We start from the raw sequence: 13,032 nt of genomic DNA, 5'->3' as shown, positions 1-13,032 counted from the left end.
GCATTTCCTCCCATTTAGTATATCAATGTTGTCATACACTATGAAATTTAATTATCTTAGGAAGTGTGTCTCATATCCCCATCTTTGAGGTGTACCCTGAGGTAGGTTCATTTCTAGAATTGACCTCAAGCTTTTTCAGAAAGAATTCATGAGATTTGGATTTATCCTTGAGATAGTCGTTATCTTGCATTTCTTTAAGAATGTTTTCACTTAGCTAGAAGGCTTCTTGATTGAATTCTATTATGTGATATATTTCCCAATGAATCATTCTCATTATAATTGCCAAAATATATACACGACATACAATACAACACAAAAGGCCTTGGGCCAAATAATGGGTTGAATACATAACTACATAAAACATATATACTAACATCCCTCGCAATCGTAACGGGAGGCGCATGTCAGACGTTTAGACTGGATCGAAAGTCAAGGAACAGTGTAGATGGGAAGCCTTTAATAAAGATGTCAGCATACTGAGACGTTGTCTACTTGTCGGAGCATGTAAAACACAGATATCTCTAATGGCGACTTTGTCTCTAATAAAGTGGATGTCAATCTCAATGTGCTTCGTGCGTTGATGTTGAATCAGATTGGTGGACATGTAGACGACACTAACATTATCACAATAAGCGATAGTTGCTTTAGTTGGTGGGCAGTGAAGCTCTCTGAGAAGATTTCGTAATCATGATGTCTCTACAACTGCATTAGCAACACCTCTATATTCTGCTTCAACATTAGAGCGAGAAATGGTGGCTTGGCGTTTAGACGACCAAGATATGATATTATTGCCCAGAAAAACACAATAGCCAGATGTGGATCTACGCGTTACAGGACATCCCCCCATTCTGCATCAGAGTATGCAATAAGATCCCATGAAGAGGAGGTATAAAGTTGGATGCCATGATCCATAGTGCCTCGAAGATAGTGAAGAATAAGCTTCAATGCATGTACGTGAGGCTCGCGAGAGTCGTGTATCTATAAATAGATTTGCTAAACCACACAATCAATGTCTAGGCAAGTGAAAGTGAGGTACTAAAGAGTTCCAGCAAGACTCCAGTAAAGAGTTGGGTCAGCAACGAGAGAACCCGATGAGCCTAACTTAGCATGTGTGTCGGCTAGAGTGCGAACGAGTTACAAGACATCATTTGAGCCCTGTCAAGAATATCCAAAACATATTTCTTTTGATTGAGAAACATGCCGGTTCTGGTGTGCTGAATGGAGATACCAAGAAAATAATCAAGATGCCCCATATCAGTCATGGCAAATTCAGTACGGGGAGAGGTAATAAGTTGTTGGAGTAGATCCTGGGATGCACAATATCATCAACATAAAGCAGTAGATATGCAAAAGTATGTCTCACTCGATAATTAAAAAGAGAGGAGTCATAATGACTCTGTGAGAAACCGATCTGAGTAGCAAACTCAGCAAACGATGGTACCATGCTTTAGGGGCTTGTTTCAAGTCGTATAGGGACTTTTGAAAAAGGCATACATAATCACGATGAGACGAGTCATAGAATCCCGGGGGCTGGTGCATGTATATAGTCTCCTGCATCTGACTATGAAGAAAAGCGTTCTTCACATCAAGTTGATGAATAGGCCAGTGCTGAGAAAAACTGAGAACGGCACGAATAGTTGCCGGTTTTACAATCGGGTTAATATTTCATCACAATTAATACTCAACCGTTGGCTTTTGCCATTAGCCCCAAGCGAGCCTTATAGTTGTTAAAGGAACCATCTGCATTTTGCTTCTTCTTAATTAACCAAATCGATCTAACAATATTAACCACCTTGTAGTTGTGGAACAAGAGTCCACGTATTATTCTTTATTAAAGCATCATACTCTTATTGCATCGCAGAAAGCCACTTAGGATCATCTAAAGCATGTAAATAAGATTGAGGAAGGGATGAATCAGATTGGGTTAGAAGATTAAGGCAGGTAACAAGTTTACAAATCTTGCGTTTGGGCCGCGTGGTCATCGAGTGGGAAGGAGTGGGGGCTATGAAACTATGAGGGGGAGGGGCTGTCGAATAAGGAGTAAACGAGACCGTGGGAGCGACGGTAGGAGAGGACGGAGTGGCTGGTGTGACAACTAGCATGGAATCAGCTGGGGTAACAACCGAGGCATGGACATCACCGGGGGGAGGGGAGGTGCAAAATTTTTGAGCCACGAGGGAGTGATCAGAAAATTCTTCAAGTAAATCATACGATGGGGGGTTATTAGGAGTGAAGAAACCATAAGGTAAGATGCTTTCATCAAAGGTAACATGTCGAGAAATTATAATTTTATTAGAGGAGAGGTCGTAACACCGGTAACCCCGTTGTTGAAAACGGTAACCAAGAAATATGCATGGAGTTGTGCGAGGGGAAAGTTTGTGAGTTAAATTAAGATGCGGGTAGCAAAGGCACCCGAAAACTCTAAGGCAAGAGCATGTGGGGTGTTTACCAAAAATCTTGAAGTATGGTGTGTCATTGTTTACAGCAGAGGAGGGTAGGATATTAAGAAGGTGACATGACATATGTAAGGCTTCTACCCAAAACGTGGGTGGAAGATGAGAATGAAAAAGTATTGTTCGGATAGTATTGTTGATAGGTCACAACATACGTTCAGATTTACCATTCTGTTGAGATGTATATCGACAAGAAAAACGAATGGAAATTTCATTAGTATCACACAAGTCATAAAAGGCATCGTTGTTAAATTCCCCCATTGTCACACTGAAATGCCTTAATTTCATGATTAAACTGTGTCATTTTTTATAGCAGAGGAGGATAGGATATTAAGAATGTGTCATTTTCATAATCCTATAAGAGGGTTGGAGAAAAAATGAAAGAAAAAAATGAAAAATAAAAATGGATTGGAGATGTTCTAAATACCACGTGTGCCACCTCCTCTTTTGCCATACTCATGCCACCAATACTCACCCAAATATTATTATAATTTACAGTTTAATTCTAACAAACACCACAAAGAATCACATCATGCTAACCCTATTCCTATCTGTGTTGGTCGGTCCAAGGTTTTTCTCTCCCGTAGTGTACATAAGGTTCAAGCCATGTGGCACAGGACGTTTCTTCCCCACGATGGATGTAAAAAGTGGTCCCAGTTTTGCTACATATTTTCCTTTACTCCCTCCATCTTACTTTAAACTTATAATATTATATCCTCCTGGTTTACATTTTCAATTTTCATCGGAATCATTTTTATATAATAACTTAATTTATAACAAAGTACATAAAAAAATATAAAATAGATTACACCATTAACAAATCTAATGGATATGTTCAAAATGAAATCGATGTCAAATATTTTTACTCAAATTTTTATCAATCAATTTTATTTTTACTTTTATGAAAATGACAAATATTGAACATAACTTCAGTTTTATATACATATTTTATTTTTGTTAAATAATTTAATATAAAACAAAAATATTAAAGTAATGAATAAAATGGTAGCAAGTAAACCTAGGTTGGAGTTTCTAATGAACCATTCAAGTCCACCAAAATCTTAAGGACATCTACAATCTATTAAATTTTATAGAGTTCAATGACATCATCCATTAAACATCTATACAATATCATCCGCAACTCATTAAACATCTATTCAATCCTAATGACCATTTTATTCATTCTATTGAACCATTTAATGATCAGTCATTTCTTCTATTCAACTCTATTTCATGTCATCATCCACATTTCATTCAACTCGTATTCAATTCTAATCATCACCTTATTCAACTCTTATACTACTTACATTGTGGAGTCTCTAAAATGTAATAAAAAGTAGCAACATATCTAAATATTGTTTTGGTATTATAACATAATATTCTTAATTTTCCTATATACTATTGTGTTTTCCCAAAACTCTATCTAATTATAACTAACACCAAATGCAAATCTAATTATAACTGAAAAGTAATTTCAAAATATAATAATTTTCAGGAAAAAATTTAAACACACCAAACATTTTAGAAAATACAATTTCTTTTTAAATAAAATAAAAAACACAACACGATAATTGTAAATTTTCATAATTCATAAATATAAACATGTTGCTATTTTTTGGCTTACATATTTGCAAACCATGTTTTGCCTAGACCAAGAGTCGAAGCTCCATTGACATGTACAACATGTCATAATGGTTGTACATTATGTGTGACAAACCTCCCTTAAATCTTTGCAAACTCTTTCTACTTTAAGCCACCACCTTCTTCTCCATGTAGGTTATAAATGCTTCACACACTTGTACATCATTCATTAAAAGATGCACATTAACCCTAGTAAAATAATTACACACTTTTCAAGAATTTACCAGTCCCCCTCTCTCCCCGTGACCAAAAAAGCCCCATTTTTGCTTTCAAATATCAACCTCAAAGCTTTCATTTTTCTCTCCACTCTCACTAAAACCTCTCTATTTCTCTGCAAATTATCAAGTGAGTTAACAAGAAGAAGAAGAAGAGAAGGGTTTTAATGGAGGTGAAATACATTAATGGTGTGATAATCTTCTTCACTTTCATCACTCTGTTTCTGCAACAGTTTACTGATTCCTCAACACTTGTGGTTGATGGGGTTTCTCAATGGAAGAACCCTAGTGTTCAAATTGGTGACTCCATTAGTAAGTTTCAAGAGCTTCAAGAACCCCATTTTTGCAATTTATATTTCCTTTTTATAGGATAAGTCCAATTTCACCTTTCTGTTTATATCGTTTTCTTGTTCTAACTACTAAGTCCCATTTCTCACAAACAAAATCTTTCTTTTTTGTGGGATGAATCCAAATTCCACTTTTCTTTTGTTTTATAAGTTCATTTTTTTGCAAATGTTTGCTTCTCTTTTATGGAATACCTCCAATTTCACTTTCTTTTTCTTAATTTTTTTTGTGGGGTTTTGATTTTATTTAATTAATTTAATCTAATTTTTGGAAATTTCAGTTTTCAGGCACAAATACAACTACAGTCTATACATTTTCAAGAACAGAAGAGCCTTCAATTTGTGCAACTTCACTGAATCAACTCTTCTCACTCCTTCAGCTCCCACCTTCACTGTAATCTCTCTTACTCTCTCTTTCTCTCTCACACACTTAGTGTGTGCTATTTTTGTTGCTTAAACCATTGTATCATATGCTTTATGTGTTGTACATTCTATTCGAAGCAAAGCTTCCATGCGTTTGTTTCTGTGTTTTTCTTTGCTTAAACTTAATGGATTAGTGTCTTAAACCATTGTACAGCGTGCATCGTCTGTTGTACATTCCATAAAAGAAAAAGGTCAACTACGAACAACATTTACTTTTCTTTTTAAAAAGCATTGAATCCTTTAAATCATTGTAGCATCGGCTTTATCTGTTATACATTTCACTTTTAGTAAAAGTGTCGACTTTTTTCCCCCTCTAATTAGCTCCTTAATTTAATCCTAAATTTGACACTTTTTTAACAGCATTAAAAATTGCTTATGTGATTTTAAATCCTGATATTCAGTTTAATGTGGCTGCAATAAATAAAATTTATATTAACCTTAAAAAAAGTAATTATGATGTTTTTATTTATAAAATATCATTTTTTACTCATTTGTAACCATTACTTGAAACAGTTCATTATTGATTTAATAAAAAGTAAAACAGTTATATTTATGATTATATATTCAAAGTAAACTTTAATAATTACAAAAGTATTAATAAAAAAATATAAAAGTTAACCCTTTTAAATAATTTATTTATTTATTTTTGTTTTGGAATGAAGTGGCATCCATCGCGTCTTGGCTCCTTCTACTTCGCCTTCAAAAATGTCTCCACAAAAGCCTGCGACGACGACCACAAGCTCGCCATTAAAGTCTACTCTTCTCACACGCCGGAAAGTTCACCGGCGCCACCACTCCCTCAACCACCGACGGCGGCGGCACAGCCACCCTCTGGGAATATTGTATCTGCAACCCCACCGTCTACTAGCTCCGGTGGTGGTCATGGGAAAGCTGTATCCTCAACCCCACCACCTACTAGCTCTAGCGGCGGCGGTGGTGGTGGACGTGGAGGTGGAGGTATTGTATCATCGTCTCCATCTTACCCATGGCCTAACCTTCCACAAGAACTAACATCTCCTAGCCCATCTCCGATGAATGCAATTTTTCCGACGAGTGGGCCCATGGGTGGTGGTCCAAGAAAAGGCGGCAGTTCTTTACCTTTCATCAACAGTAATCCGGCGGTGCCTTTGCCGACCGGAGAAGTGGATTCCGCCACCATACGACCGGTGCCAAGTTCTGGTCATCATAGATTATTACAGGTATTAGTAATCATTACATAATTTCTTTTTTCAGTAATCATTTAAATAATCTATTTAATGTGAAGAACATAACCATGCATGTGGGGAATAAAGTGATGATGATTATTGGAATTTTTTTGTTCTTTTTGCAGGTTGTGGGGTTTGTAAGCGTTGTTAAAGCTTTTTGGTGTGTGGTTTTGTTAGTGGTGTTGCTGTGAAAATGGGTGGCAGGTTATGTATAAAGAGAAAGTGGATTCGGGTTAGGGTGGTGGGGTGGGGGGGGGGGGGGGGTGGGGTAGGTGCATGTGAGATTTGAATTAATATGGTGAAATTTGATGATTATTGTACCAATCTTTCTATGGATCATTTTTGGACCCTACTTTAGAATAATTGGCTGCTTTGTTGTTCATATTTTCTTTCCCTTTTATTATTGTTGTTATTGAACAAAGAGTGCAATGTCATTGTATATATATATTTGTCCTCAAAGCTTCTATGTTCGTGGTGTCAAAAGATTTCTCTAGTTCATAGGACTTTTGAATGAAAACTTATAGATCAAAATTTCCATATAAGGTAGGAATCTTGACCTTAATGTGGTATATTCCTGTGTGGTTGAAATATAGCCATAAGCAATCTCATATTCCTTTGGAAGCACACATGGATGTTGTAACACTTTAATTTTCATAAAAATATTAATACATGCGTGTTGTAACACTTCAATTTTATAAAAATTAGAACAATTTAATAAAGGTTATTAGGTTAGAACAATAAGTTTTCAATGCAAAATTTGTGTATTGCAACTCAAGAGGTTGGTAGCAAGAGAGAAGCCTAAAGTGACGAGATGGTAGGGATCACTTACGGACCTTTACTTATTTATTTATTTATTATAAATTATTATTATTTTTTTAAATTGTTATCCTAGAACCATTTCTTTCTTTTATAGTGTATATAATGCACTTTTTTACATGTTTATTTAATGTCATTCATTGTATTTTAGTTTATGTTTTTATTGTCCCTTTTCAGGAAATTTGTGGGAGTTTATTAATTGCACATTGTTTTTTTGTGGGAGTTTATTAATTGCACATTGTTTTTTTTAACAGATGGTTAGTAGATGGTTAGTAGTTAGAAGTCAGTATCCCAAGTTAATAAATTCACACTTTTAGTTGTTTATTGGAACAACATCAAGAGGCTGTGGGCAAAGTTTAAAGTTTTTTGGATCAATATAATAAAGAAGTTATGAATGCATAAAGAGTTTCAATTAGTATATGACACAACCATGTAATATTTCAAAAATTGATTATACGACCGTGTAATAGTTGGAACCTGTCATGTATTGAAGAATTTCACAACCGTGCTTTCCAAAGTACGAAGTTACACGGCCATGTAACTAAAGGAAGGTAAAGAATTCCAATAACAGCAACATGACTGTGTTTGCGTATTCCAAAGTTCAGACAAGACGATTTTTGAAGAGACTTTGTTGAATCAAACACTTAAAAGCACTTTAGTTTTCATTTTGTAAGTTAAATTTGGTGATTTATCTTGCTTTAGAGTTCGATTTTAGTAAGTCATGTGTGGCTATCTTTCTTTCTAGTTAAGAACTATGTTTTTGATTTCATGACTTTTTGTTAGGTCTCAAATCTATCTACAATCTTTGGTTTTTTTCTTCATTAAATGTATAATTGTCAACTATTTTCACCATGGCCAATTTCAAGTTATGCAATTTGTGAAATGCAAACATGTTTTGTGAGATGGAATTAACAAACACTTAATTGTTGGAATCAATGTTAGTGTTAACCAAAGATTACATACTTTAATACTCATGAGCTTGTTTTTCACAAAGAGATTGTTTTGGTTAAATACTTTGAAAAATAAAGATACTATGTTAGTATTTTGGTATCAATTTATATAGAATGGAATACAATGTTATATCATAAATGATAACATGGTCTCATAAAATAGAATCCATCGGATCTTTCAAAAACTTTGACTTATCATCAATTTTACTTATATGTTATTTACTTTTAGAGTCATTATTTTAGATACATAAAAATCCCCTAATCAATTATACAATACTTTATGCTGAGAGGCTAAACAATTAGATCTGTATCGAAGAAGTTATAAAGACATGAAGAATTTCAACCAATGTATTACACGATTGTGTAATATATCACAGGCAAATTACACGAGTAATAGTTGGAACCTGACATACATTAAAGAATAACACAATCGCCCTTTCTACATGACAACGTTACATCACTAGTGAGTACATGTGAATTTTGCTATCTCAAAATTTAATATTCATCCCCATGAATATTACTAAATCTTCATTCACGATTACTTTTATATTACCAAATATTCATTCATGATTACTTTTGTAATATGATTATGATCGACTATAATGTTTATAATAACAACCAACTAATCAGGGATTAGACATGCTATTACAGAACACAAAAAGATTGATGAAAAAATCATACCATATAATAATCTAACCTAATAAATGAAAAATATTTTTGCCAAATGTCATGTTCTTATTGAATTTGACACGTGTCATTTTCTAGGATTTTTTGAATTATTTTTTTTCCACTTGTTGTTTTTTTGTATTTTTCATTTTTTCTTAAATTTAAAATCAAAATTTAGTAAGGTTTATATATATAAGGTAGATCATTATAATAAATATCAGAATAAATGCTCTTTAAATGTTTCTTTCTTTTTGTTTCAAATCTCATAGAATATATATTAAATTAATTACTTTATTTATTATATTATTTGTATTTATGTTAAACTATTGCTTTAAAAATTAAATAATGCTTATAATTTTATATTAAACTTTTATTTTTAATAAACCCGTATACTACACGGATCTTACACCTACTTAATTTATATTAAAACATTACTCCTTAATGTTTTAATGTCAATACCCCAAATTTCTTTACAAAATAAAAATAAATTTCGGACATAATGAAAAATTGAAGGACCATAATGCAAAACCACAATAAAATGCGAAATCAAAAGTTGAACCGAATCTACAAGTTTTAGTCAACCACATGAGTACTTAGATAATTTGCTATATATCTAGTTTACTAATTTTTAGACTTTTTTTTTTTTTAACAACTTTATGTTATAAATAAGAAAAACACTAGAAGAAACTTACGAAAAAAAGGCAACTTACAGGGAGATTTATATAATTGGGTTTTGCAGCCACAAAACCCATGTAATTTTTAGATTCCGTTTTATGTTTTTTTTTTCACCCGTGCAAAAATATAATAAATTTAGAAACAATAAATAACTTTTCATTCCAATTAAACTATATACAAGTGATTTACAATAAAAAACAAATCATAAATATAACATACTATTACAAATTTATTTCTTATAGCAAACGATCTTTCATGATCAATAACGTTAATAAAGGCTACTTTTAAACTAATCTTCATCTGTTTTCTTTTGTTGTTTTATTGGTTTTTTAGATTGGACCAAGTGGAAAACCAATACGATGAGAGACACAAAGATAGTGGATCCAAACACGACTGGAGTGCATATATTGAACCTCCTTTGTGGCAATTTTGGTTCTTGGCTATCATGCTCTTTGCTTTCACCATCATTAGTTTCAACTTGTTCTTCTTTTACATTTTGTGTGAAATCTTGAACATTTTTCTCTTCAATTTCTTGCTCTGACAACTCTCCATTGGAATAAATATGTAATAGTTCTGTGGATTCTGATGGGATTTCTTTTGTTTTCAACTCCTCAATTCCAATCCCGATGAAGCCTTTTGTAGCTTTTGGGATTCGAATTACAAGTTCTGAGTTGTCTTCATTGAACCTAGCTTTAACTTTATCCAAAACAACCCCTTGTGGGATTTTGAATGGTTTTCGGAATCCATGCATTTTGATATCTTTCTTTATGACTTTTCCTCCAACCATCAATGTATCTTGAAATGGTTTTTCGCCATGTATTGTGATATTCCCATCTTTGTTTCTCTCAACCTTTATATGTGTTCGTTTATAACCTGTAGGATTTCATTCAATTCAAAACTAAGAGCTTGTTTTGTTGGATGAAATATAATGAACAAAGTAATAGAATGAATAAGATATGAGATAAGTCTTTACATTATATGAGCATGTTTTGATCGACCATAAGAATGTAACGAATTTTTAAAGGAACTTCTATGGATATATACAATGTATAGTTACAAGTTATAACTATACGCTAGTCTCTACATCATTTAATTTTGGTTAATGAAATTTTTATTTCTGAGAATAACAAAAGAAAGATAATAAAAGATCACTAAAAAAAAACAAAAACAAAAACAAAAACATATTTTCTAGTCATTTTTAATAAATAATAATATAATTTAGTTATATTGGAATTTTTTTTATTCCATTCCATTCGAGGTCTGATTGAAAGAAAAGATATTGTCCGAGTAAGAAATGAAAATTAATAAAATGATTACATTGTCCACTTTTGTATATCAGACAAGACAACATCTTCATATTCCAATAGAAGGAATTATTTTATTTGTTTCCTTGAGTTCACATCAAACACTACCCATAGAACATTGACATAACATATTATTATTATATTTACTGGGTTCTTATACATCCTATAATATTGAACACTACATCAAATATATTTACTATGTTAACAATCAAAAAAGCTAATTCAAAATTTTATGCATGTCAACTTCATACAAACCTTGGAGTTGGACACTGAGGATGAACATGGATTCTGTCTCTTGAGTCCGAAAATGAGGACCAGGTTGGTTCTTTGTCTTTAAAAGGTCGAAATCGGCAAATTCATCAGCAACTTTCATGAGTTTTTTGTCGAAATTAAGTGACATCTTTCTATGAATATGTTGTACGAAACTTGAAGGGAAGGTGAGTTTTGAAAAGTTATAGAGGATAATACATATATATTAGTATATAGGTGTGTTTCTAAAGCTATGGAACATGACAAGTTAAGGAATAGATGCATTGCTTCTCATATGTTGTGGTGGAATATTTGAAATGGGCTGCAATTTAATCTTTTGGGCCAGGATTCTTGTTGTGTGAAGTTGACTACTTTTTCAGGTTTGGCACATGTTCAATTATTTACTAGAAAAAGAAACCTTATTACATTTAGGAGAAATGTTATTAGGAGTGGGATAAATTCTTTGATGGTCTCTTAGTTGACAGGGAAAGATAAATCGTAATTTGCAAAAAGAAAAAAATTGTTCTTACTATATCTTTTTTCTCTAGGACATCCACAACAAAGAAGTGTTATCAAATGAAAGTAGGCCTTAGTTTCAACTTTCAAGCCTGCATCTGGGCCTTAAGGGGTAAATTTTTTGGTGTCTCTAAAATGTCAAAACTTGAGTTGGGTACAACTGTTGGCTCACTTCACTTTTGAGGTGCACAAAAGATAATTTCCCTCTTGTCCCTAACTCATTTTGATCACGGATTCTAGCAATAGAGGAAATCGAAAACTTACAAAGCTATGGCATTTGGTTTGGTTTTCTTAACCAGTCAACCCCAAATCCAATATCTTTTGGGTTTCTACTTTTGAGCCAAATAAATAAAAAATCTCTATACGAATTAAAAATAAACTGTTTTATGTATGCGTTCCTTGCAAAACGGACATCGTTCCTATAACTCCAAAGCACCCAAATGATAGTGATCAGGATCAAAGCAACCAATGCCTTCTTCTTTATGCTCAACGAACTCATGCCTGCCCATTGGAACAACATAGCTACCGTTTACACTAAAGGCATACCTAACCCTAACCATTTGAATATAGCACTCCACGTTCTCACAACTATCTCACATTTAATAAACAAATGCAAAATATATGCGGGGTCCCCATGACATACCTGACAATAGACCAAGGGAATATCCAAGTCCTTCTCCACCAGATTTTGACGTAAAAGAAGACGATTCAAAACTAGACGCCAAACAAAAATATTAACTTTTCTAAGCGACCTATTGCATCTGGTCTCGATATTGGTATTCGGTAAAAATAATCATCCAAAGTTCTCCTAATATAGTTAACCATAAAGACATCCGTATTAGATAATTGCCACGCCCAAGTGTTAGGCCGATCAGAAAGCTCGACAATAGTCGACATCTCGTATTGGCCTAATTTTTCGGTCATTAACAAAAATTAGTTAACAACTAACAGACTTGTAGGGTAATAAACTGTAACGTCTCAAAACTTCTAAATAAAGTTTTTCCTTTTAAATCGATCAAAACAACCATTCAATTAATTTGAAAACCCATCATAGTATAAAACATGTCATACAATCATCAGAGTACAAATCAATCAAATCATGCAGAATACTGGTGGATGAGGTACACTCATGTCGAGCTCTTCCCTTTGGAACCGGAAGTATCTGAAACCATAAACATAATCCGTAAGCACAAAATTTAGTGAATTTCTCCAAATTACCCCATACCATACATTCATATCGGCTCGAAGTTGTAACAAGTCTATTTCAACCCCGAGCCTATTTCATCCCTGAGTCTATTTCAACTCAATCAGTATTCTTCAACCGAACGAGTCTATTTCACCCCCGAGCCTATTTCATCCCCTAGTCTATTTCAACTCAATCGATATTTTTCAACCAAACGGGTCTATTTCACCCTTAGGTCTATTTCACCCCACATACAATCAACATACAATCATATCAACAAGAGTCATAAAGATAACAAGCACATACAAGCATGTCAACAAGTGTCACAAAGACATCTATCATCCTACAAACATAATCCAATAAGCCGATATTGGTCTTCGACCCATGAGTAT

At 33.4% G+C, this 13,032-nt stretch overlaps 2 protein-coding genes across 2 annotated transcripts; one reads left to right on the top strand and one right to left on the bottom strand.

Moving 5' to 3' along the window:
* The first annotated feature begins 4,361 nt into the window (after window positions 1-4,361).
* Window positions 4,362-6,528, top strand: LOC145122823 (Cupredoxin superfamily protein). The gene is made up of 4 exons (XM_079058392.1): window positions 4,362-4,621; window positions 4,935-5,047; window positions 5,739-6,275; window positions 6,407-6,528. The coding sequence occupies exons 1-4, from the start codon at window positions 4,477-4,479 to the stop codon at window positions 6,470-6,472; spliced, it is 861 nt and encodes a 286-aa protein (XP_078914518.1). The 5' UTR covers window positions 4,362-4,476; the 3' UTR covers window positions 6,473-6,528.
* Window positions 6,529-9,528: 3,000 nt separating this feature from the next.
* Window positions 9,529-11,121, bottom strand: LOC145120971 (uncharacterized). Its single transcript, XM_079056756.1, has 2 exons — window positions 10,948-11,121; window positions 9,529-10,261 (listed from the first exon to the last, which is right to left on the bottom strand). The coding sequence occupies exons 1-2, from the start codon at window positions 11,090-11,092 to the stop codon at window positions 9,678-9,680; spliced, it is 729 nt and encodes a 242-aa protein (XP_078912882.1). The 5' UTR covers window positions 11,093-11,121; the 3' UTR covers window positions 9,529-9,677.
* Window positions 11,122-13,032: the final 1,911 nt, after the last annotated feature.

Source organism: Lactuca virosa, chromosome 6 (genome assembly GCF_052849685.1).
Source record: "Lactuca virosa cultivar CGN04683 chromosome 6, Lactuca_virosa_CGN04683_v6, whole genome shotgun sequence".
Taxonomy (NCBI): Eukaryota; Viridiplantae; Streptophyta; class Magnoliopsida; order Asterales; family Asteraceae; genus Lactuca; species Lactuca virosa.
Note: the sequence above shows the minus strand (reverse complement) of the source record. Positions and strands in the feature narration are given on the sequence as shown.